At 38.7% G+C, this 26,922-nt stretch overlaps 1 protein-coding gene across 1 annotated transcript in view; it reads left to right on the plus strand.

Annotated features, from left to right (window-relative positions):
• The window catches only part of LCOR (ligand dependent nuclear receptor corepressor), a 57,077-nt gene that overhangs the window by 27,225 nt on the left and 2,930 nt on the right, over positions 1-26,922 (plus strand). The window contains exons 2-6 of the mRNA XM_053949001.1: positions 3,025-3,090; positions 3,507-3,586; positions 17,736-17,868; positions 22,512-22,799; positions 25,707-25,800. Coding sequence (XP_053804976.1) covers positions 3,025-3,090; positions 3,507-3,586; positions 17,736-17,868; positions 22,512-22,799; positions 25,707-25,800 — 661 coding nt within the window. The remainder of the gene's footprint in view (positions 1-3,024; positions 3,091-3,506; positions 3,587-17,735; positions 17,869-22,511; positions 22,800-25,706; positions 25,801-26,922) is intronic.

Here is a 26,922-nt window from a genome sequence, read left to right on the forward strand (position 1 = left end):
GCTATCCTTAGCAGAAAAATGGCACATATGTATTCTGATTTTTATCAGTGGATGTTTTAGGGGATGCTTTACTTGTAGAGCTAACTGTTGTGAAATAGGAATAAGTGTGTGACAAGCTCTGCATTAAAAAAGTTACTCCACCCTTGCTTCAGTACTAAAGGTTTTCTTTCTTTGTTCTGGGATTTATTTTTTCTAATTCTTCGCTTCCTAGAGAGCCTTCTGGAAAAGAGAGATGTTTTACACTTTATATTCAGGGTTTTTTCTTTTTTAATTCAAATATTTTAAAATAAATTCTTATATTAACATCCAAAAAATGTTTTTTATTGGAAAGGTCACCAGTAACATTTGCGAGAGTTAAATATGTGGCTGCTTTGATTGTGAAGAGCATATCAGAGATCTAAATACATCTGATATTGAAAATCTAATCTGATATATAAATAATACTAATTTCTAAAACAGTGGAATTTTCTTTCTCTTTCTTTCTTCTGTTATTCCTGCAACTTTTCCACTGGCTCTGCTCTTCAGCTGCTATGAACTATCAGACACTGAAATACAGATGATGAAAATATAGAAACTGGAATTTAGCAGAGGGAGCCATGTTAATTTCTGTTCCATTTGAAATGCAGGAAAATATCATCTGCCAAATGGAAAAGGACAATCGGTGGGAAAAGAAATGTTCTTTTCAAGCTTCTAAGAGCAGTGACAATGGAGAGAAAAAATACTATAAAAAGTAGGCAGCTCCTTTTTCAAGATTTTGTTTTCAATGTATTCTGCATGATTAACTGTACACAGTTGCTCTTTTGGAGCCCTGAATGACTGAACACAACATCACAGGGCTTAAACTGCCTTTGCTGCATTGCACTTTGCATTTGGGGGGAATAGAGTTCAGCTTTATGGCAGTTTTACCAGTCTCTAGTATAATTTTTGAATACATTCATACTTCCTTTATTTGCCTTTTTTAATGTCAAACATTGCACATAAGATGTTCTGCTGTTGCTATGCAACTGCTAAATCCAATATTTAATATTAATAAAACCCGAGTGGCATTAGCATCACTCAGAACAGTGGGCTAGCAAACTACCATCGTACAATATCCAAGCTGTAAAACTTGGCAGGGACTTCAGTGTGCAATTGCATGCATAGCAAACTGTGGGGCATGAGTCACTGGCAGTTACTATTAAAAGATTGATGAGTTTGAGTAAAATTTCTGAAGTATTTTGATTTTTATACATATATATATATATAAAATATAAGTTTTGAACAAAAATATCAAGAACAGGGTTGGTTAGCTATTTTCCTTAAGGTTTCATTTCAGAGTCAAATTCTGAGGGTCTCTACCCATATGTTAAAAACCTTATAAACTATTCAGCATTATAAACCTATGGGTCAATACCCTGATTCTATTATTTTTCTTCTAGGTCAGGTTGGTCGGCCCTTTCCCACTGTTCCTGCCATTTCCTGAAGCCTGAATTGGCTTTTTTTGGAGGCAGTGCTACTTCTCTGCCTGACAAGGTGCTGTTCAATGGGATGTGTTTCCAGTTTCTCCTCTTCCACCTTGTTCTCTGATTTCTCCTTATTTCTCTTTACTCTTGACTGTTATTTCACCTTTTTTCTTATTTTGGTTCCTGGTCCTTTCTGAGATTATGTTTTTAGTGTTGTACCTCAGCAATGCTTTTGCCATCTAAGTCATGTTGCACCCTGCAGATTCTGTAACATCCTGCATCTGATCGCTGAAGATGTTGGTGCACTGACACTCTTGCTGACACCCAGAGAGGTGAAACACTGTTTGTCATTTCCTTTTGAACACTGCTCTCCAAGACATAACTTAGATATTAGATCTGGATGAGGTCAAAATTATTTTAGAATTACCGCTCTTTTGAAGTGTGATAAACTATTTCCTTCATAGTACACGATCATTTAGATTTTGACTGATATCTTAAAGATTGCTGCTTTGGGTAGTTTATCTGTCCCTGATTCACCCATGCAAGTTTCTCTAAATTTAAGACCATATTTTTGTTTCTTAATTTGTTTTTTATTTCTTCTTCTGCCACTCAAAGACTCAAGTAGGAGAAGCTAGAAGCCCCTAGCTGCTTGCAAACTATTCTTAAAGCTACAAAGCAAAAAGTATTGGACGGGGGAGGGAAGGGCAGACAATATAGTAAGTTATAGTCTTGAATTTTTCTGATCATTCCAATTTTTATACATTTTTATAAGGTGGAGTTTGTCTATCACCCTTAAAGTAACCTTTGTACTTTTCATGCTTACTCTGCTAACCCATCTTCTCACAGTACTGGGTAGTTAACAGCTCTTTACATTTTTTACCGCCAGCAGGGGGTTAGTGTAATATTGATTGAACTTTTCCAAATAATGGCAGTAATTTTGGTGCACGTTTTCCCTCTTCTGGAATAAACTCAAATTGATTAGATTTGTTTTAAGTGAGGTATAAATCGTGGCAGTGAAGTAAATCGGACTGTGTGTGTCTTGGATGTGGATCTGTGATGGAAATTTCATTCCTTAGTGATATGGCAAATCTGAATCCTTCTCCTTTTAATTTTCTCTCCTCAAAACTGCCATTCTTGAGGAAACACTGATTCTAATGTTTACTGAAATTCAGAAAAGTAACTGAATGCCACTGAGATGGAAGAATGTATATTTTAAGTTGGGAAAATGTACCTTCTTTCAGTTTGGAGGCTTCAATGAGAGTATTCTTATTTGTGTAGAAATTACTCAGTCATGTTGTAGAACCTGCAACTTCCTATGTTCTTTTCAAAATGGTTTATTTCAATGTTGTGATGTTCTTTGTTTTTAACCTAGCTACTTAGAAAAGCACAGGAGTCAGTGGACTCTAGATTGTGCTATGATTTATCAGTAGTTCAGTCATCACAATTGACCCGTGTATCTTGTAATACTTGGAGAAAACGTGTTGAGCTCTGTTCTTGGAACAGATAAATATAGAACTGCTATTGTGAATATTGTAGTGACGTACTAATCTAGAAAGCTAACAATTCTTTTATTTGCTTTTAGGGTTTGAAAGTATTCTAGAAGGCCTGTTTGGACCCGGATTATTAAAAGATCTCAGTTTGTTTAAAGGTATTCAATCTCTATGTTTGTATCTTGTTCTGCATTTCTAATGACAGAAGCAGCCTCAGCTCTGCCTCTAGAAAATGTGTGTTACCGTGGTGATTTGTGCTTTTTTTTCCCCCTCCCCCAGGCAGTGCTCACAGTTAGTTTCATATTGGCTAAAATTACTAATGAGTGTGCGTTCATCTTTATGTAGCTGGGAGTGTATTTTGCAGTGCTCAGAAAAACAGATTTGTTGTGCATAGATAAAATGTATATAGTTTGGTAATCTGGGGATTTAGAAAAATGGCCGAAATGAAGCCTGAATCCTCAGAAAGCAGGCAAGAATGTTGTGAAACAGGTATTTAATTCAGCATTTCTCTTTTGGCTCCAGTTGTGTCATGGTTTATGAATATGAAGTAATTTGCTATTCTTCTGATTTACAGACTGTGAGCCTGAAGGTGTTTCTGATTGGTCTTTTGATGAAAATTGTCTTTTCTGCTGCCTGAGAAGAGAAAAAGTAAAGGTAACAATACAGATGTGTGAAGCTAGCAGTTGTAGGGGAGGGACAAAGGGAGGGAGTTTGCTGCTCCTAGTTAACTGAATATGGAAAATCTGCAACCTCCTACCCCTTTCTTCTCCTTTGGAAAAAGGTTTTCTGAATTAAAATATGCAAGTTAATGAACAGACTTGCCTCTTTCTCTGCAACTTTTTCTTTGTAGTATGTAATACAGATAGTGGGTTTCTATTTTTTTTCCCCGTGCATTACCTCTTTCTGTTTGGTGTTTTTTATTTGTTTTGGGTTTTCTTGAGTTCTTTGTAAGGGATCTTGTTGAGAATCATTAAACCCTCCCCAAGGGAGCCAGACTGTGGCTTGTGCATGTTTGCTACAGTCAGGTGATGGACTTATCTTCTGTATGGAAGTGTGGTCCATTTTAACAATCTAGAATCTTGTTCTGTATCTTGGAATCATGTTCTGTATCTTGGAATCATGGCCCTGTGGGCCATATCCTTTTATTAAAGTGCTCTTCTGCATGGTAGATTTTGTGCTGTGCTTGTTCATAATGAAGTCAAAACCTAAACATGGACAAATCAGGTTTGCCAACACAATAAACTTGCAGTTTATTTTCCTAAGGCGATTATAGTCATATATAAAACAAAAGCTATGGTGCTATACTGATTATTGTTCAGCCCACATTTTGAAATTGTGATTGTTCTATAACATAGGAAGGAAGGATCATCTGTCTTGGCAAAACTTCATTTACTGAAATTTGTAACTACTGCTTCTTCCTGCCCAATATAAAACAGCACCAGAATGGCTCTCTTTCAACTTAGGAATGAAACAAAAGCACTCTTTCCTCTGCAGCAGCTAAAACGTAGCTGCATGGCTTGTCCATAAAGGAAGTGCCTTGTGGCATTGATATTTGCCATGCTGCCAGTTCATGTGTGTTTCTGTATTACAGCTTTTATTAAGGCAAAAGAGGACGTTTAGGAATGCTTGCATTTAGAACAGATGTAAGTCATAGTTATTTCGTTGAGACTGACAGCAGGTAACATGTATGTATGCTTCTTGTGTAAGGAGTTCTGTCTTTTTTCTTACCTCATCTCATAAAAGGACAAAATCTGGTGTTAAGCACAGCTCTAGTTAAGCCATTGAATTGATTCAGAAATTTATTTTGTGGTGGGTGAGAGACTGGTCATAGTGTGGGCCAATTGGACAGTGTATGGGTAGGTATTGAAAAAGGCAGTCTTACTGCCCTCCAGCCTCTCTGTCAATTCTGTTGGATTTGGGTATTTTGGCTTTTTGGCTTGTCTTCTTGTTTGTTTTGTTTCTGAAGGAATAATATGTGTCCTTTCAGGTCTAGGGTTTTTGTGTGTCATCTGAGAGATGGTAGGATGGGAGTGCTTCCTTTCCACTGTGTGTGCAGCAGATTGATGCCCTGCTAGCACTGATGTCATTAGCTTGCAATACAGAGTTAAATATGATTCTTTCACAAGAGCCTTCAAATATTGTGAATTTGACAACATCTTAATTGGAATTATAAGATCAGAGAACAAATTGTTGGAAAAAAGGTTGTAACTTAATTTGATATTTAGCTAAATAATGGACAGTTTTCAGCTAATTTAGTTCAACTAATTTTGGGATCATACTAGTTTATTTGACATCTCTTCCATTGAGCATCTGGAATGATCTTTAATTCTTCAGGGAGTTGCAGGCTGTTCATGTGCATCCTCTCACCTTGTTTTGAAAAGAACTGGGCACGGTGGCATGGTTTGGGTTGGTGCTTGCATAAGTGCTGAGTTACAGATTGAAAAGGTCTGTAAATGATGCTGTAACTGGGAGTGGGATAGCCACAAGCCATGTATTATGATAGCATGTGGCTGTGGCTGGCCTGGTTTTTGGGGTTTTTTTTGAATACATAATTACCAATACCTCCTTTTGGATTATTTGAATAATCAAGCAATGTACTTGATTTTCACCTGTAAGTGACATGTAGGTACCTAGTGTAACAAGTTCAAAACCAGTATATATCTCCAGTTTTTTTTTTTTTTTCTGGATTTCATTTGCCCATAAGAATTACCTGTAACTTAGGAGACCAGTAGTTATGCATAAGTAAAAATTAGTTCTGGACTTTAGGGTGAGAATTGGAGGCCAGTATTAGTTTATTGGCAGAGCTGCTTACAGGGTAAGAATCTACATTAGCTGTCCCACTCTTTCAGTGATAGTCATTATTGCTCTTGCAGGCAGTCGAGTTCAATTACATGACTTCTTCAAAGGATGGAAAACCATCTGCTGAAGTATTCTAAAAAGATTAATTTATTTGTAGCAGCAGTTCTAATTGCAAATACTGAGCAAATACCTGCATTTTTTGGCAGTCAAAATACAAAACAGGTTTTGATAGAGAAATGGACTTAAGTATCTTCATTTGAAAGAGATAATAAAATACAGACAAAGTAGGGAGCCAGCATCTTCCCAGATACATTTTTTCATAAATCCAAAGGGTTATGTCCAGTAATATAAAACTTTTAGAAACTGGATTTTTTCTTTTCATCACAGAATGCAGAATACACAATTGTTTCTGTATGGTGTGATAGGAAAATAACTGTCTACCTAAGGTGCCGCTACCAGGTTATTAACGTGGGTGCCTGTGTGCAGAAATGTACAGGTACCTTGAAAGACAAAAAAAACCCCAAAATATTTAGCAGCTCTGGCTGCCTCCATAAGGTGAGAGAAAGATTGGGTTCTGTGGGACCAAATCTGACAAATTCACATTTGGATAATATGCAATTTTGGTAATTCTCTGTTGCTTGTGGTCTTTATCACTTTTTGTTCTAAAAGGTTGTGGTACAGCAAAGACTCGTCACTTGCGATGGATTGAAGTGTACTTGTCTTATCTCTTTTTAATTATGATTCCTAATTTTTCTGTGTGGTTTGTTAAATAATCTGACTAAGCTGTGATTACAGGAGAGATCTTTGGCACCATGTAGAATGTTTGTATCAAATTAGGTAGTCTCTAGTGTCATTTGCTCATAGCTGGAGATCAAGCCTAGTTTAAGAAAAGCCAGAAGAAAGGAGAAACTGGAAAATTAATTCTTTAAGAATGTTCAGTTGAGTATATTCATGTGGAAAAGAAAACACTATTGTCTACAGTGACATAAAGCAATTCATGTGTGTTAAGAGAAAAAATGAACACACACACATGGAAACAACTAATCTCATTAGCTGGTGAGAGCAGAACAAGAAGGATAATACTCCTAAGCACATTAACTATTTTATAGATATATTTAAGCTACAAAAATTGCAAGAGAGAAAATTACTTCTAGGAACATATTCTGGATTCGTAGGCTGTTTGATGCCAGAAGATTTATTCTGGTCTGCAAAGTTCTCTGAAATACCTGGGCTTCAGTGAAAGGACCTCTCACAATTCTTTCATTTGTGAAGAAGTGTGTTAAGGTACAGAATTTGAAGAAGTTATTTTAAAATTCAAAATTACTCTATTATGATTTGGGTATTTTTAAAAGCTTGTAATTGTTTTACGCAAATCTGATGACCTTTGACTATGGAGGAACATAACCAGTAAGAAATGAATTGTAGTAAATGTCTGAATAATTCTGAAGAGAAGTTATCACTCATCTAAAGCATTAACTTGTAGAATAATTGAAGATGGCAAAAGAAATATCTGAAAATGAGTTGAAGTTGCAGAACTCTTAAAATTTTCTATGGCTTTAGAATGTGTTTAAGCTGTGTACAGAGTTCCCTCAGTGTGCTGGAGCATGCTATAAAACATTTTAAATGGATTTCATCACTTAAAAAACTCAAGCATTTAGACTGTCAGTTTTGTATTGTGTCATTTTAAAATAATTTGATATGGAGGCTAAAACTTGAAGAGATTGTGATAATCTCCAGATGTGTTTAGTAGTAATGCAGGGTGGCAGCTTTTTTGTGTATCAGTGTTAATGTAAGCATGTTGTGGTTCCACACCACAAGATGCTTACATTTATATTCCACTGATATATTTCTTTTCCCCCTACTATAGACAATAAATGATAGTCAATAGCTATGGATCAGTGAAGTTGTTTGTTTTGAATTTGATAAATATGATGTCAGTCATCTTACTATAAAGGTATATATATTCAGTAAGTGAGGGAGGTCTTAAAACTGAGTAAACCATCTGAATTTTTATTAATACTAAGCTGGGAGCAGTTGTAGATGCTTTAAAGGACATGCTCAGAATTAAAACTGATCTTGATAAATTAAAGACAGACCTGTTTTGTCAAGTCACAAGTTACAGATGTCATAAAAGTGATAGGATTGTAAAAATAGTAAATGACTTTATGGACGGTTTCAAGAGAAGAATTTGTGTTAATACCTGGAGAGGAAAACCTGGATGCTGGTGAAGCCTCAAATGACCATAGACTTTTGAGACATGTAAACAAACTGTATAGAATTGAAATAAAAGCAACAAGAATGATATTCTCTTGCAGGTAGAAGGAGGGAAGTGTATGGTACCCTTAAAGGTTGTCTACAGAAAAATTGTTCTCCTTTGTGTTGGCTATGAATTAAAAAACCTGTACAATCTTAAGGAAAAAAAAGCATTGGAGAAGACAGCTTAGGGATGTTGTAACATTCCTTTCTTACTCAGTGTTCCTGATTTTGCTTTGAGGCAGGGTGGGAGGCTGGATTTTATCCCTAGGGTCCATGGGTTTACCAGTCAGCCATGGGTGGTCTCTGGGCAGCCCCCCTCCTTTTTCTCCCTCAAGATGGATAGGAATTATCTCATCCTATTCTGGCTTGTGGGCTCTTCCCATTCCATCCGTGTGTGTGCTGTGGCTTAAACATGAAACTGCTGTTTGCACATCTACACAACAACAGGCTGCATCATAGAGTTCTCTTCATGTCAGCAGTTTAGCATTTGGAATTGCTGTATCAACATTTCCTACAAGAAGGCTCTCAGTGAGCATCCAGCACTAGTGCTGACGAGGCTGGGCTGCCCAGAATTAGGTGGTCTTGCAAGGTCACACATTGACCTTGAGTTTTAAAAACCTGAGCTCTTTGACTTAATTACATAGTTATGCTGTTTATTTTAATGTACAAAAAGAGCTTTAGCCCTCAAGGAGCACGTGCAAACCACTCCAGGTATCTTCCTCTGAAGGTGTATTGTTCAATAGAGTGATACTGCATGTTCACTGGTGGATTCTAGGAATGCTCTGGGGCATGCTTCCCACCTGAAGAGAAGCACAAAGAGAACAGAAAGAATCCTGTGTTATAAATAATACCTAAAAGTAACTGATTGGGCGTTTTTTTCAGGGTATTTATAACCAATGAAAATGCTATCTAGATGTTATTGGGTTTTTTTTCTTCCTACTACCTGCATATTGTTACCAAAAAGTTTGGTGTGATTTAGGACTGTAGACTGGGTAAACCTGAAAGTAGTGGTTCTAAGTAATGGTTATTGGGAAGAAATACTAGAAAATGTTAAAAAAAAAAACCAAAAAAACCAAAAAACCCCAAAACAAAAACCAACAGAAATCAACCAACCAGACACTCCCAAACCAAACAAAAACACTTCACTTGTGGAAGTAGAATAGCAATCACAATCAAATACTTACTGTGAAAGCTAGAATTTTCCTTACAGAGTGAAAAAACCTGCAGATGCTTGGAATAACTATGGTACAATGGATAAGGAAACAATTTAAAAGTGCAATAAGTAGAACTATTTCCAGTATATTTTGTCTCACATAGTCAATGCTGTACTGAGGATGCCCAAAGACTTTTTTTATTCAAAGTGTGAGGTTAAATCTGACTCTTTTATATAACTGTATTTCTTTATTTTGATGTCTTAGCATAAACACTGGTAAAAACCATACATGTAAGGAGATGCTCCTTAATTGGGGGGATAAAAACTAAGCACTGCCATTTTTTTGCTATTATTCCTCTCCTCTCCTGAGTGCAGATCAAGAGACCCTTTACTGAGCTGTTCACCAGCATAAGCCACTTCGAATTTTTTTCTTCTGGCTGATCCCTTTTTCTGCATTCCTTTTCTATGTAGCAAGTGTACAGCTTTGGTTAGATTCAGTAGATTAAATGGTACTCTTCTTATGTTTCCTTTATATGAGTAATATAAAATACATTTGTTTATGGTGAGGCAGGGTGCTACTGGACTATTTTTCGGCTGAGTTGCCAGGCTAGTATTTACAGTGTCTTGTTACAGATGCAGAAAGTGCTAGGAAGATTTGAAATGCATTGTGTTGGCCAAGGATTGTTTTTATTTTAGGCTTCTTCCAGAGCTATAGTCTGTTAAAGGGCAGGGTGTCAGATCAGGTTGGAGGAGTAATGTTTCCTTGAAGTCTGAATTCTATTTGTCTCTTGAATTAAAAAGTTTTTTGCAAAGGTTCATGGGACTTTAGATAGAGGATGCCAGTTAAAGCTAATGGATCTTATCTAGGCAAATCTCTGCATCAGTCTGCAGAGTTTCCTTTTAAAGCAAACTTCTTTAAAGGCTTAGAAATTTCAGTGATTATTCCAACATTTCTGTGTGCCTAGATTACTTATATTATTAGTTATTTTGCACATCTGCTTTTTATGCAAACTGATGAGTTTACTGTTATCCTGGTAATGCCTAAAAGATAATGGAGCTGATCTCAGACTCTGTCAGTAATTAGGATAGATCCTGCATAAGGCTTTATCAGATGCAGCAACACAAGAAGAGGATACAAGTGTGTTCTGTGAATTTCCACCTGAAGAGTAATATCTCTCAGAAATATTTGGCTTGCTATCCAGAAATACCTTTATTGTGAAATCATGTACAGATACTTAATGTGTTTTAGTATTGTAGAAGTACAACTGCATTTTCAGTGTGTTCATAAAATGCCAGTGAACTGCTACTGGTTACTGGTACAGCAATGCCTGGCACAGAGGTGGACACTTTTATTATAGCTAACCATTCATTCAATTTCATATGAAAGAATTAAAATCTGTCTCAATAGAAGCTTCTCCTACGGGAGCAAGCAGGTTTGAATCTCTGCTATGGAAGAAAACATCAGTTATTTTGTGAGGCCTTCACTTCTGCAGGCTCTTACCTTCACAGAATCAAAGATGTTTTTACTCAGCTGTTAGCTCTGTCATCACATGTTCCTTGTATTTCTGTTTGTCATAAAATATTACTTTGTCTCTGTACCTTGAGATAATATCTCCCTTTGCTTTTGGGAGCTGTTGAATCACAAATACGATGTGAAAGCCTGTCCATGTGGTTCAGGCCAGAGTCCACAGCATTTGGTATTGTTACCCTTAGTACTCAATTCATGTGACTGCTGTGTTCGTTAAGTTACTGTGGGCTTGTCATATAACCTTGCTTCTTAAACCTTTTGAAGTTGAGACAGCACAAACTTAAGAGTTGCTTATTTTTCATTTATTGTGGTTTAGAAATGAATTTCCAGTTTTTCCCTTCTAGTTCCATGTGGATATGAATCTGAAATCAACTTCTATAGTAGAGGCCAAAAAAACAGATGCAGCCTACATATTCTGGTAACTTATACTTTATAAAGGTTAGCAAAACAAAACACTCCCTGAAGCCAAAGAGTGGCTGTGTATACATTCCTGGAGTAGGTAAATACAGGTATCTTTAATATGGCTTAAAATGAAAGTGGAAGGAGAGGGCCAGTAAAGAGATTTTTCTTCTGAGCAGGAGCAAGGCATTAAACTGAAAGAAATGAGAAAAGGTGTGTACATCTGGGGGTGGAACCTAAGCATTTAGATTTTGTATTTTTGTAATCTTGTCTTCTAGTTTCTTGGGTGTATTTAAAATTAATGATGTATAGTGGCATCTCACATGCTTAATTACCCTAGTTTGAGTATATTGTTGAGATTACTCAGCTGCTTCCAATTCTGAGAATGGATTTTATTTCATTGTAGGTGTTGTAACAGCTAAGTTAAATTTATTTCACTTAAAAGTAGCTATTACTGAGCTTCCTCACAAAAGGTCCTGTTTGTTGTTAATGCTTGGTCATTTTTTGCTTAATTTGCATGAAGAATGTATGGAGTAAGAAGAACTGGGTCTGTTTACCTTCAACTGTTGTTTCTTGGATCTAAAAATAATAGCCAAATAGTCCTAGATATGAGATTTGCAGCCAAATTGTGTATGATATCTAAGTTCTTCTTTATAATGGACTCTTCTGTATAGTTATCAGATCTTACAGGCTTCTGTTGCATTTATGTCTTGGGTCATAGTGTAAGGTGTGACCAAAGTATGTATCCTATCACCACCATCACCCTCTGATGAACTGTTAGTGGTGGGTCCTTTGTAACAGCTTCATACACCACCTATGAGTTGGGTGTAGCGTTCTCTTTGTTACACCCAGCCTAAGGGGGGTCATCTCTGCTAATGCAGCATCAAAGACTCCCCAAAATATCCAATGTCTCATAGGGTGACGTCATTCTATTGTAAAATTCCCTGCCCTCGGGGAGGTACTGAACATTCCTGCCTGGATTTGAGGGTGTATGATCTTGAGGTCTGGGGACTTGGGGGAAGTACCACTGGACCTCCAGGGAAGGACCAGACCTTTCCACAGGACTGCTGCTTTGACAATTCCACGTCTATCATTTCAATGGGACTGCAACCACCATTTAATCAGAGTGCCACCACCACCCTGACCAACAGCGTGCCCAGTTGTACTCTGGCTCTGTCAGTTTAAGCCAGTGTTTCTGTACTATTGCCTTTATTGTAACTTTCCTATTAAATTGTAGCTCCATCTGGAAATCACTTGCAGGGTATTTGTGTGGGATTAATTCCTCCCTCTGGTTGACCTTCAAACCAGCACATATTTTAGCACCTAATGTATGGCATCCTGAGAGAAGTCGGAATTGCCGATTTGCATTGTATTACAGAAATTGCCTATTCACCATGATGCTTGACATGTTTGCATGGAAATGAAAATATTGAGTTCTGTCTGGATGTCAAGGACACCATAATCTTGTTGTTAGTGTTGCTCTGTCTTCTCTGTACGGCCTGTGCTGTGTACACCATGCTTGGAGTCAGGACCAAGCTTGGTGTGGTTCAGCATATTCAGGAGGAGGAGGAAAAAAGAAGCAAATCAGCAGGCACTGTGTCCACACAAACTGTCACTGAGCCAGGACAGCCTAAGTCAGTAGCAATTGCCCCTGTTTAGAAAAGGAAATTGAAGAGCAAATCAGTCAGCATAGTGACTGACGAGGAGACAGCAGGACCTTTGCACCCAGTGGAAGAGACGGAGCTGGAGATCATCACTCGGTCTCTGTCCCTGGGTGAGCTGTGTGAGCTGCAGAGGGAGTTCAGCCGCCAGGTAAATGAGTCCATTCTGAGCTGGCTGCTCTGCATCTGGGATGTTGCAGCTAATGACACCATTCTGAAAGGATGCGAGGCTGGGCAACTGGGATCGCTGTCCCAGGATGTGGTCATTGACCAGGGGATCAGGGAAGCCCAGGAAGCTCTCAGCCTCTGGCAGTGGTTACTAGCAAGTAAAAGGGCTAGATACCTTTGTAAAGGGGACGTCCATGTGCAAGAAGGAATATGGAGCACAATGGAACAAGGTAGCTAATGCCTAAGGGAATTGGCGTGCTGGAGGTAATTTTTTTGGAAGGTGAGAAATTCCCTAAGAGCCCAGATGATGTCCAGTGCACATTACAAATGTGCTTGAAATTCACATGGCTTGGACCAGAAATATATTCCCACTACTTAGCAACACTGCAATGGAAGGAAAGAGAGGACAAGGTGGGTGCATTGGTCAATAAACTAAGACTTTACAAGGACGCTGTCACTGCCCTGTTATGCACTCACATCTCATCTGTGGAAACAAAGCTGGCTGGGTAGGTCTGGAGCTTGGAAGAGAAAATTGAAGAGGACCACCAGAAACTGAGGGAGGAGCTTAAGGAAGGAATTTACCACATCTTGCCAGAACCAGAAGAGTCTCTGCCATTAGGACCAGGTGTCCCCCAGCCAAGTAGAGAGGATACACCCCATGAGGTAACCTCTGGTTTTTCCTTCAGGAGCATGGAGAAGACATAAAGAAGTGGGGTGGAAAACCCACCTCTTCCTTAGCCACCCAGGTACATGAACTGAAAGGAGGAACAACTGCAAGAAGCTCATCTAGGGTCAGTGCTGCTCCAGTCTCTCATAGACAAGACTCCAGGTGGTAAAGGAATGATGATATGACTGACCCTCTTGAAGGGACCTCAAGGTCATATTTACAGGAGGAGAGCAGTGTGTACCATGACTGGGATTAGAGGGGCCCTACCTTTAGCCAGACAGGGAAAAGGGACAATCGGATCTATTGGACTGTGTGGATCCAGTGGCTTGGCATGTCTGACCTACAAAGGTTTATGGCTTTGGTTGACACCAGCGTTCAGTGTACCCTGATGTCATCAAGGTATGTGGGAGTGGAATGCATTTCTATTTCTGAGGTGACAGGAGGAATCCCAGCAACTGACTGTATTGGACACTGAAATGAGCTTGCCTGAGAAGGAGTGGCAGAAACACCCCATTGTGACTGGTCCAGAGGTCCCCAGCATCCTCGGCATAGACTATCTCAAGACCCAAAATGACATTGCTGGGCTTTTAGGATAGCTGCTCTAGAGACAGGGCAAATCAGACAACTGAATACCATGCCTGGTCTCTCAGACCACCCTCTGCTGTACCAACAGGTACCAATTGCCACAGCAGCAGTGCACCATCGGCAATACTGCAGCGACTGAGATTCTGTGATTCCCATCCATAAGATGATTCATGAACTGGAGAGCCAAGGGGTGGTCAGCAAGACTCATTCACCCTTTAACAGCCCTCTATGGCTTGTGCGTAAGTCCAGTGAAGATTGGAGTCTGACTGTGGATTACCTTGGCCTGAATTAAATCATACCACCACTGAGTGCTTCTGTGCCAGCCGTGCTGGATCTTCAGTATGAGCTGGAGTCCAAGGCAGTAAAGTGGCATGCGGCCATTGACATTGCCAATAATTTTCCTCTGTTCCTTTGGCAGCAGAGTGCAAGCCCCAGTTTGTTTTCACTTGTAGGAGTGTGCAATGGACTGATCTAGACTGCACTGGAAGAGGGTAAGGTTCCAGAACATCTGCAGTACATCGATGACACCATCATAAGGGGAAACACAGCTGAGGAAGTCTTCGAGAGAGGAGAGAAGATAATCCAGATTGTCCTGAAAGCTTGCCATTAAACAAAGTAAGGTTAAGGCACCTGCTCAAGAAATTCAATTTCCAAGAGTAAAGTAGTAAGGTGGACACTGCCAGATTTCAACCTCACCAACCAACAAGAAAGAAACATAGGCCTTCCAATGTGCTGTGGGCTTTTGGAGGATGTGTGTCCCAGAATACAGTACAATGGTAAGCCCCTTCAATCTCATGACACAAAAGAAAAATTATTTCCAGTGGGGCCCTGAACATCAAGCTTTTGAACAAATTAAACAGGAGATTTCCCATGCAGTAGGCCTTTGGCCAGTCAGGACAGGGCAGGATGTAAAAAAAGTTCTCTACACTCTGGCTAGGGAGAATGGTCCTTCCTGGAGCCTCTGACAGAAACCTGAGGAGACCCGAGGATGACCGTTGGGATTCTGGAGTCGGGGATACAAAGGGTCTGAGGCCAGCTGTACCCCAATTGAGAAAGAGATTCTTGCAGCCTACAAAGGGGTTCAAGCCACCTCAGAAGTGATTGTCACCAAAGCACAGCTGCTTCTGTGAACCCAGCTACCAGTGCTGATCTGGGTGTTCAAAGGGAAGGTTCCTTCTACGCATCATGCCACTGATGCCGTGTGGAGCAACTGGATCACACAGGGAACCTAGATAGGAAATCCTAATCTCACTGAGATTCTGGAAATCATAAGAAGATGGCTTGAGGATGAGAGTTTTGGACTATCTTCTGAAGAAGAGGAGCAATGACACATGCTGAGGGGGCCCCACCAAATAACCAACTACCAGAGAGTGAAAAGTGATAATGCCATCTTCACAAATGATTCCTGCCCAATTGTAAGAACAAACTGGAAATGGAAAGCTATTCTAAGGACCCCCATACAGAAAGCTGCAGAAGGTACTGCGGGACAAGGCGGATCAAATCAACTTGTATAGGTTAAAGCCGTCCAGATGGCCTTGAATACTGCTGAATGAGAGAAGTGGCCGAGACACTACACTGACTTGTGGATGGTAGCTAATGCTCTGTGGAGATGGCTGGATTGGTGGAGAAAGGCCAAATGACAGCGGAGAGGGAAACCCATCTGGGCTGCTGAGATCTGGCAAGACATTGCTATCCAGGTAGAGAAGCTGACTGTGAAGGTCTGTCACATTGATGTACGTGTACCCAAAAGTCGGGCTGATCAAGTAACAACATGCAGGTGAGTTGAGCTGCCAAGATTAAAGTATCTCAGGTAGATCTGGACTGGTAGCAAAAAGGAGAATTACTTCTAGCTTGTTAGACCCTCAAGCCTCCAGTCATCAGGGAAGAGATGGGACATACCGATGGGCCTGTGACCAGGGGGTGGACTTAAACATGGACACTATCTCTCACAGATGCCTGTGAGACATGTGCTGCAATCAAGCAAGCCAAGCGGATGAAGCTTCTTATGGTATGGTGGACAGTAGTCAAAACATAGGTTTGGGGAAGCAGGGCAAATTGACTACATCGCCCTTCCCCAAACCCACCAAGGTAAGTGCTATGTACTGACCATAGTGGGAGCAACCACTGGATGGCTGGAGCCCTACCCTGTGCCTCACACCACTGCCTGGAACACCATCTTGGGCCTGGAAAAGCAAGTCCTATGGAGACATGGTACCCCTGAGAGAATTGAGTCTGACAACGGGACTTGTTTCAAGAACAACCTTATAAAACCCTGGGCTAGGGAACATGGCATTGAGTTGGTGTACTATATTCCTTATAATGAACTAGCTGCTGGGAAAACTGAACGGTGCAATGGACTGCTAAAAACCACCCTGAACGCATTGGGCGGGTGAACCTTCAAAGATTGGGAGATGCCTTTAGCAAAGGCCACCTGGTTGGTGAACAGCCAAAGCCCCATCAACTGAGCTGGTCCTGCCCATCAGAACCCTTGCACACTGCAGATGGAGATAAAGTCCCTGTGGTAGACATGAGAGGTATGTTAGGAAAGATAGTTTGGATTAATCCTATCTCAGGCAAAGGCAAATCCATCTGTGGGATTGTTATTGCTCAAGGACCTGGCTGTACTTTTAGGGTAATGCATAAAGATGGGGAAACATGTTGTGTACCTCAACACACCTAATTTTAAATGAGAACTGTGTGTAATGTTTCATTGTGTATGTGTATATATATATAGTAGATTTAAAGAAGAATATTAATTTGGATATGATATAGATGGTGTAGAATAAGGGGTGGATGTCTTAGGTTACAATGGAAGGTGCCACCTGTATTCTGCTGCCACCACCATCACCCTCTGATGAACTGTTAGTGGTGGGTCCTTTGTAACAGCTGCATACACCACCTATGAGTTGGGTGTAGCGTTCTCTTTGTTACACCCGGCCTAAGGGGGGTCATCTCTGCTAAGGCAGCATCAAAGACTCCCCAAAATATCCAATGTCTCATAGGGTGACGTCATTCTATTGTAAAATTCCCTGCCCTCGGGGAGGTACTGAACGTTCCTGCCTGGATTTGAGGGTGTATGATCTTGAGGTCTGGGGACTTGGGGGAAGCACCACTGGACCTCCAGGGAAGGACCAGACCTTTCCACAGGACTGCTGCTTTGACAATTCCACGTCTATCATTTCAATGGGACTGCAACCACCATTTAATCAGAGTGCCACCACCACCCTGACCAACAGCGTGCCCAGTTGTACTCTGGCTCTGTCAGTTTAAGCCAGTGTTTCTGTACTATTGCCTTTATTGTAACTTTCCTATTAAATTGTAGCTCCATCTGGAAATCACTTGCAGGGTATTTGTGTGGGATTAATTCCTCCCTCTGGTTGACCTTCAAACCAGCCCAAATTACAACAAGAAAACAGGACAAAGTACAATGTTCTGATGCAGCCAATAAAATGAATTTTGATTTAAATAAATTCAGTTCTGTGCTGAGTACCTTAAAACGTTTTGAATTTAGTAAAATATTGAGTGCCTAGGATACTTTATTAATTTTGGAGTCTGGAAGATCTTACAAATTTTAAATATCTTTTCAGGAACACTTAGTCAGTCTGGATGAGCCAGCCTCAGAAGCTGGACAAGAAGCTCTGCTTAGACAAGAGCAAGCAAAAATCATTCGTTTTGAAAGGCAAGCGGAAGAGTTCCTCAATGCAGTCTTTTACAGAAAAGGTTGGTTTTAATGGGGGGAGGTGGATGTGGGAAATAGTCTCTCTTGTGGTCTTTTTGCATGTAATGTAGGTATCAAAGATCTGATGTTCAAGTTGAATGTTCAGTATTTTTCAGTCATCTTCTTTATATATATTTATCAAGGATAAAATTTGACTCTCAAATAATGTCATGATATAACAGTGGGGACATTGGAAGAGAGTTTTGATGCCTAGGGAGCATAAAACTGTTTAACCCTAAACCAAATCTCTCCATGAGAACACTGGTGTTTTCACTTTTGGAGAGATGACTCAGTTCTTAGCCCACAGAACTGTTCCCCAGAACCAGTGTTTAGGTGGGCGGGCTGTTTGGAAGAAAGGTCAAGTGGCAGTGGTGGTTGTAGGTGGGCAATGTGTTTTGTTTTGTTTTTTGTTTTTTTTTTTTTGTTTTTTTTTTTTTTTTTTTTTTTTTTTTTTTTTTTTTTTGTTTTGTTTTTTTTTTTTTTTTTTTTAATTTATTTTATTTTGATGGAATATGTACTAATGCAGTTTTTCTTAAAGGTCATCAGTCTTTTCACTATTGGTAATGATTACCTACCCTATTCCCAACAATCTAGAGTATAAAATATTATTGGAATAGTGCTAAGGGTGATACATGAAGAATTCAAAATGTGGTCAGCAAAAGAATTGCTGTAGAATATGCTGAGAACATGCTTAATGCTAGAAACATAAATATCTTCTGGAGAGTTGTTGCTTAAACTGCTCTTAAGGAAGGCACAGAGCTCATTTCACTGTTTTCTACAAATCTGAGAAACATTAATCCAGAGGTTGCTTCCAAATACATCCTGAATGAAAGTGCATCGTACTTATCAGTCTAACCCATGTGTGAGAAAATCTGCCAAATCAGTAATTCCAACCTATCTGCTGGGGGACAATGCAAGGCTTCCGTTTAACAAATTAGAAATTGGTCTAGCCAGTCCTCAGCCCCTCCTTCCAGTGACCAAAATATTTAAAGGTGTTTTAAGTAGATAACAGTATCTTAGCCTTTCTTTTATGACTCAAATGAATAAATACAAGGTATACAATATGATGCTTCTATACTTCTTGTAATACATGCAGGATGGTAGGGAGGATAGTTACTGCACTACTACCAATAGTTCAGATAATGCCTTTATTCCAAGGCTTCCTTTTCAAGTTTTCTTTTTTCTTGTAAGCTTAATGTTTCCTTTTGCTTTTGAGTTTATCCCATTTATCTTCAAATCCAGAAGGAATTTAAGAAAACTGAAGTCTAGAGAAAATAAAATTTTTTTCCATATTGCTTTTTCTGGTGTCGGAAAAAAATGCCTTTCCATCATTTCCAAATTGTTTATTAAAGACCTCATTCCTTTACCACTAAACTTAAATCTTTATGTATGACATATGTGTGTGTGTGTCTTTTAGGAAAGTAGGCTTTTTAAAATTCACTGAGGAGCCAGCAGCAGATATTGCAGTGTGTTAATGAAGGGTATAATACTCTGTCCGTGGCTGGATACCCAGAATAAAGATAATGAAACATGTCAGATGTCTAAGAATCTTTGAGAATTTTTAAAAAATACACCTTTGTTTTTCTTCCTTGGACAAAGCTGTGCTTGGTGCAAGAGTAACAGGCGAGGGGTAGAAGCCTGGCACTAAGTCAGTTCTGAATCCTTAATGCATGATTTTCAAGCTTGCCTCTATTTAGATTGCTTGAAATTTAACTCCTCCTACTGCCATAAGATCCCAAGGCACTGTCATACCAAAGAGGACACAAAGAATGGCAGAACTCTAACGTTCCTACATTGCTCAGAGATGCTGAGCTCTCCTGGCTTCCTGCCAGCAATTAGTTTTTTTCTTCTTTCCATCCTCACTGCCAGTAACATTTGAGATGGGTATTTTGTAGCCTGGGTAGATCAGAGAAAATGCAGCTGCTCTCTGAACACTGGCCACACATTAATGTACTGAACATGAATAGAGAATTAACAAGATCAGAAAACTTTTTGAACAGGTTTTTTGTCCATTAATCTTAATCCTTTCTCTGAAATTTTTGTCCCTGGCACTCTGACCCAGTAGTGCTTCCTTCAAATATTCATATTTTTCTAGTCAAAGCAGAGTGGTAGTACTTGGTTGTCTGTTACCTTTACTATGTGGCAGGACAGGACCTTCTTCTGGTTTAATGAAATCATACCTTTATTTGTTTGATACTGCCCTTTTAAGATTTTGGTATAAAAATACACAAAAGCTATTAAGGCTTTAAATCTCAGAGGTACTGCTTCAGACTATGTATAGCTGATAATTTTTTGCTGTATTTTTTTTCTTCTCAAAGAATTTCTATGTTTTAGTTAATTTTAGTTTTATTTTCTTAAAAAAGCCTGGACAGGTGGAGTCAAGATAAATATGTGGTTGATTTCAAGTGATGCTGGATGGGCACCAGCACATATTTTCCACTCACTTTTGAACAGCTTTAATCCTCAGCATACAGGCTTTATATTAAGCAAGAAGCCTTTAATGTGCTAGGTACCTACCCTTCTGCTTGAAAACAGAATTTTGTGACCCGAATTAGTGCATTTATCTTAAACAGCACTAGAAAGCTGTCATTCTGGGCTGATTGTTTGAAGTTGCAGATTACAAGGATGCATGCCTGTAGGCATATGTAATATTTTATTTCTGAATGCATAAATATGTTCAGATGTAAGCATTTTTGAAATGAACATAAGAACATGGTGCAGAGTAAAGGCCGGATTCTTCGTTCAGAAAACACAAGTGCCGTAAAGCTCTGCATTCCTGCCAGCCCCACTTGTATATGCTGCAAGCACATGTCAAACAGTTGGTATCTGTCTGGTCATGCCATCAAACTGTGTCCCTCTGGGCCTCCTTAGAGCCTTTCTATGTCCTTCAGGAGGTTAGAGTGAAGAGATTAGAAAAGTAGAAGAAATGCCACCACAGCAGAACAAAACCTCCACGCTTTTCCAGGCTGGTGTCTTTGTGGAGTTTGGGAAAAAGTGAGATTATAAATGTACCAAAATTTAAGTTTGACTCATTTTTTGGTGTCTTCTTAAAACTGTAGTATTTGATACTTAACAACAAGTAAAATCTACATAACGTTTTAAAGAAAATGGTTACATATTTACATAAACATCCTGGAAATTTATAGGATTTACAGAAATTTACTGTAAGAATGTACATAATGACTTTATAAGATCTTAGGTGTAGAGAGTTGTGCTTAACAGAAAGGAATTTGGCCTTGATAAGTATTTAAAGCTCAATATGGTGTTTCATCAAGAAACAGGCTGCTACTGCTGCTCTTTGATTTGTAGGCAGCTCTGCTCAAACCTTCATGTCAGTCATCTTTTACACATACCATAAAGCTGGTTTGTTGGATTAATGTACTTTTGACAAAAATGGTAGCAAAAGGCAAATCTAACACTGAAAGGTCCCACAGAAGATTTTGCTAATGCTTCTAATAGCTCAATCTCAATAGATAACCTTTCAACCTAGGCAATTTTTTAAAAAGAGGTAGTAAACACTTCTCTATTGTTCCCTCTTGAGAGCTGCTTTTAAAGATTTATTTGGTCTTCTGCTGTACAGATTTTTTTCTGAATTTTTCTTCAGTAATAAAAAATCAAATCTTTTGAGCCATTTCTGGAATAGTGGTGTGTGGTTGTTTGTGCTTTGGGGATTTTTTGAGAATTGGGTATTCCAAAAAAGTGGGTGGTTGGTGTTTGTTGTTGTTTTGGTTTTTTGGGGATTGTTTGTTTGTTTGAAAACACAAAACTGATTTGGCCAGAGAACAAACACAGTGTTTCAAGTGAAGTGGCAGGACATAGCTTTGGTGATTTAGGAGTTACAGATTTACTTTCACATCACAAATTACTACTGGTCTAAAATAGTGATTTTTGTCAATAAATTTTTGGGTTGTCCACATGCCCAGATACCTTTTTATTTATACACTATTTCATATAAATAAATTGCAATGCCTTCTTGTTCTATTTCACATCCATTACTAATAGATTTAATAGTGCTTCTAGAAATAAAATTACTTGTCATGTGACACGTCTTGGGGTTTTGTGTATATGCAAGTTCTTTGGGTGATTCCTGATCCTGCATTGATTACAATGTTAGAAATATCAAAAGGAATACATAGAATGAGATGGAAGACACTTGAACATTTCATCTTCATGTAAAGTATCAGAATACAGGGCTTTATTTCTTAGTAAAATTATAGGGGACTGCTGCAACTTTAGTCTCCATTTTACCCTTCTGTAGCTGCAGGTAAGTTATGCAACTCTTCCACTGTATAACCTGTTCAATATTTTTGGATGAGCTCCATTACTTGGTACTTTTGCTCTCCTTTCCATTTCCACACCTCTTAAAGGTCTGGTTGAATATATCTATATTTTAAAACAAAATATGAGATTGTGTATTTCTTTTAGTAAAGTGTTATTTTGTGAAGGCTGTACCAGAATTAGCAATGGTTTTTATTCAGGCATTCTAAGACTAAAATGCATTTTCTACAGAAACTATTTTATCTTAGTTTGTTTTGGTTTTTTTTTTTTTTTTTTCCTGGATTTGTTTTTGTAAATGAACAATGACTTAATATAAAAGTGGTTTTACTTAAAGTGCTTCCTTAAAAGAAATCTCTAATATTTGCAGACAGTCCTAGGGTCTCCGACCCCAATATTCCCCTAGTGGCCCGTGAGATCATGCAGCGAATGATCCGACAGTTTGCTGCTGAATATACCTCAAAAAATAGCTCTACTCAGGACTCCAGCCAGCCCAATAGCACAAAGAACCAAAGCCTGCTGAAAGCATCTCTGGTCGCCTCCTCTCCCACGGCTGCAACTGCTCAGAACCCTGTGCTCAGCAAACTGCTCATGGCTGACCAAGACTCACCTCTGGACCTTACTGTCAGAAAGTCTCAGTCAGAACCTAGTGAACAAGGTAGGACTCTTAACAGTGTCTCGCATCCTGCGGCAATCCATTAATGGCATTCTTGTTGCAGAAACAGACAATTAGAAGGTTGTACTTTTGCATAAAATGTAAAGTAGAAAAGCAGTAGATGTTTTTACAATAAAATAATGACTAATTCAGGGTGGCTGGGAGAGAAAATTAATTTTTTTGAAAGAATGTAGACCCATAGATATGAGAGATTGTTCTGAAGAAGGGCAAAGGGGATGGACACGCTCTAGACTCTGAGGATAAACGTGCTGTTCCTACTGGGAGCTGCAAGAAACAGTCTGCCAAAATAGACTGTACACTTGCTGATATGAGAAGTTAATGTGGTCATGAAAATCATAATGTTGTCTCTTCTCTGAAGATTAGTGCACAGTCTGACTGAAAGGCTAATTTATTTTCTTTCTGGTCCTGGTGTGAGAAGAGTCTTTTAAAAATCTGTGAGAAATTTCTTTGTGAAGGCTATGAAAATGATACCCATGAACTGCACTAAACTTCCAGGTTTGTGTGTTTGGAAGAAATGTCTCTTTTCTACCTTAAAAATAGACTTGTTCTGCAGAGCACAGATTGAATAACTTGTAACAGTGTTTCAGAGCTTATTTTAATTCAAAAACCTTGCTTTCCATCAGAAATGCCTTTTTTTTGAAGAAGCAAATTCTGTGAGTGATATAGTATATGAACTTTTCTGAAACTGTTGAATACTAAGTGTATCGTACTGATTAAAATTAGACCCTTTATCCTTCTTCAGAAAAATGTTAGTGCTTGAAGTCATTCTGTCACCATAGGCTGTCCATCTGCAAAAAAAAAAAAAAAAAGCCTTTTTCTAGCTACAACAGAAAAGTAGGTATCCCTTTATTCTTTTAAATTTGGTTTATGAAGCTTTCTGTAAACAGGGTGATTTTTGTGCCCGGTAATATGCTGCTTGGACATCTGGACACATACTGTACTTACAGCACTTACTGAAAGCTGTCATTGCACTTCAATTACAAACTGCAGTGAGAGGTTGAATAGTGTCTCTCTTGAAATGTGGACCTGTAGAGTTAGCTGATAGGCATTTGTTTCTACCTGTCTTTATTATAAATGCATTTTGTTGAGTGTATTTTGCATGTATGTTATGTATGTTTATAAATGTTAAACTGTTGTCACTGTTAAACTTTTTGCTGAAAGAAAGCAGGAGAGAATCAGTTTTGCTTTTGCTTTGTCCCTTTTTAATTAGAGGATGGTACAGTGAAGAAGAAAGCATGTACATGAACTGTTCTTTAGCTACCATGTGAGCCATGTAGATGAACTGTTCTTTAGCTACCATGTGATGGAAAAAGCTGTAAGATACTGTATAGTGTTCATAAGGCTTGTTAAGAGAGTAGAACATGTGCATATTGAATTATACAGTAATCTGTTTGCGGATGTAAATTTTTTTTCCCAATTTACATTTAATGTAATTGGAAAGAGATTTTGCCAAACTTGTTAATGAGAGATTTCAGAGGCTGTCATGAAAGATTGCTAGTGGTGCTTTGTGCTATAGTTTATTCTAGTAGGTTGAAGGGAACCCAGCTAGTTCTAAGATTCTCCCTGGGGTATGAGGTTGGCCCTGCTTCTCCTCAGAGGCTTCTAGGTCATACTGACTCTTCTGAGGGAGGAAGCATGGCTGCAAGTGCCTCCAGCAGCTGCCTGTGCTGTCCAGCCTCTTGAAAAGAAGGAAAGACTTGATCCAGTCTGTGTCTCTTGTGCCTGCATAAGTGTTGTTCAGAAAGAAAATTTAATTTTCTGCTTGCTTAAGTTTGGGTTATGGTGTGTTCCCAAATGCAGTGGGTGGAACAGCTTTTCGTAAGTTAATTCTAGTTCACTGTTTATCGTGTTTTTTCTCCATATGTCAAATGAGAACTTTAAGCAATCTGAAAGCCGCCTTACATTGTTCTTGTGTTGGGTGGTATTCGCTTGATTAGATGGAATGAGTGAGGAGATCTCATATGTTTCAAGTTCACCTTGCCAACAGGTTTCATTTATCTCTTGGTCATAAATTCTTTGTTTCAAAGTTTCCAGGAACTTCAGATGTCTGGGCTGCTTCAATGACAATGTTGCCCTTATTAAAACGACCAGAATTTCAAGCTGCTTCAGTGCAGCAGGAAGCAAGGCTTTTCTGGTGAAACATGCTCCCTTTTCTGGTGCCTATAAATGCAGAGTTTATGTAAGGGTTTGCAGGGGAGCATGGGGGGAGCTTGAGGATGTGCCGTTAGTGAGAGTGGAGGAAGCAGTCTAACAGGAAAACCAATTTGGCATATGGAAGACAGTGAATAAAATGACACAATAGAGGAGGAAGGCAGCAGCTTTTCCAGTAGGGACCCATTGGAGATATGAAAAAAGAAGATGAAGCTGGCTGCCATGTGAGAAGGAATCTCGCATCTATATGTGTGTTAATTTAATTTCAGTATGAAATTCTCAATGAATTTTCCTACAAGAGATTTGGATAAAAAAAGAAAAAAAAAATCAGAATACTGGCTTGCAGCCTCCCTTTAAGGAGGGGAATATCTCAGGTTGACAAGTCTTGAAGATAGTCTCAGTTCTGGAGCACTGAAAGATAGTTATGTGATAGGCTCTATTGTATCCAGAACTGTCACTTGTAGGTAATTTGTTATGCTATGGCTCTTGTAACAGATGCACTTTTAATTTTGTTAATTTTCATTGTGATTTCCGAAGACTATATTGAAGTCACATGTAAACCATATTGCAGAAAATTTCCAAGCCTTATTTTGTTTAAAAATACAATAAACCAAAAAATGTTGTGTGCTAAAAATGACTTCAGTTCAGAAGACTTTCTTTGTCTTTTCAGCTGAAGACAAGATCAGCATGGCTGATCCTGCTTCTTCAAACACTGAAGTCATTCTTTTGTCTCTGCAGACGGTGTGCTTGATTTATCCACTAAGAAGAGTCCTTGTGCTGGCAGCACCTCTCTGAGTCACTCTCCAGGGTGCTCTAGTACTTCAGGAAATGGGTAAGAGAAAGCAACTTACTATGACCTTTTAAAACAGTTTTTTACTTAAAATGTGTGCTTAACTTCTGTTAATTTAAACTTTCTTTTGGTGTTAACCCTTTGGAGTAATGTGTTTTCAACTTGTACCTTTGGCAAATACCTTCACCCCACCTGCCAAATAAGAGTTGTTGCCAACTGAGACAGGCTTAACTTGCAGTTAAAGACTCTAAAATCTGTTATTTTTGCCAGTTTGGTGCTTATCCATAGGTCCTTCCATTACCTGTTTATTTGGTTTAGTGATAGGTGATTTCTGTGAAGATGCAAGTTCAAATAATGAAGAGTCTTAGAGGCTTTGCAGTATATTTAGACTTCATTTCACTTAGGGCAAAGTTAGCTAATAGGAAAATTTATTTTAGAGGTGACAATGATTTGGGTGATAAACCATGCTGAATTAGATTTAAATCACTGCATACTATTTGTTAATATTTCCTAGCATAAACCACAACTTAGAAGAGGACATGGGGCAAGGAGTCTGGTAGTTCAAAAACTTTAAATGTAACTTTGGATTTGCAATTGTTCTGTAATACTGAAGAAGTTTTTTTTAAAGTAATCACAAAGTATATGGTGTACTACTCTTGCCTAATCAGTTCGAGGTGTGAAATACTGTTAAATAATTAAAAAATCTTTAGGTTTCATATTTCTAATGGTCACCATTTGCATACATTTAGAAACCCTTTACTCTTAGGGTTGTACTGGAGAGGCTGACTTGGGACTAAGAGGGATTTTGGGTGTTGATTATCTTGAAGCTACTGTGAACAAATATTTTTATTGAAGTACAGAAATAGTATATGGTTTAAAATGCTATTTAATTGCTGGATTTAGCTTTATGATAGCCTTTGAAAAACTTGAATATCTCAACTAGCAACCCTCTTCCACCACCATTCCCATGTACTGATAACAGCTGATGGAATTTTTGCATTTCTCTATGGAAAAATATACTGTCTCAGATTTCTCCTTTCAAGGTTACTTTTCCGTTTAATATTTCTATTAATAAAATACTTCAATCCTTCTTTAAAACTTAGTCTTAATACTTTTTACAATTCTTTAGCATAAATCTTCCCCAGCAATACTTTTCCTCTAATT

This window comes from Vidua chalybeata, chromosome 8, assembly GCF_026979565.1.
Source record: "Vidua chalybeata isolate OUT-0048 chromosome 8, bVidCha1 merged haplotype, whole genome shotgun sequence".
Classification (NCBI taxonomy): Eukaryota; Metazoa; Chordata; class Aves; order Passeriformes; family Viduidae; genus Vidua; species Vidua chalybeata.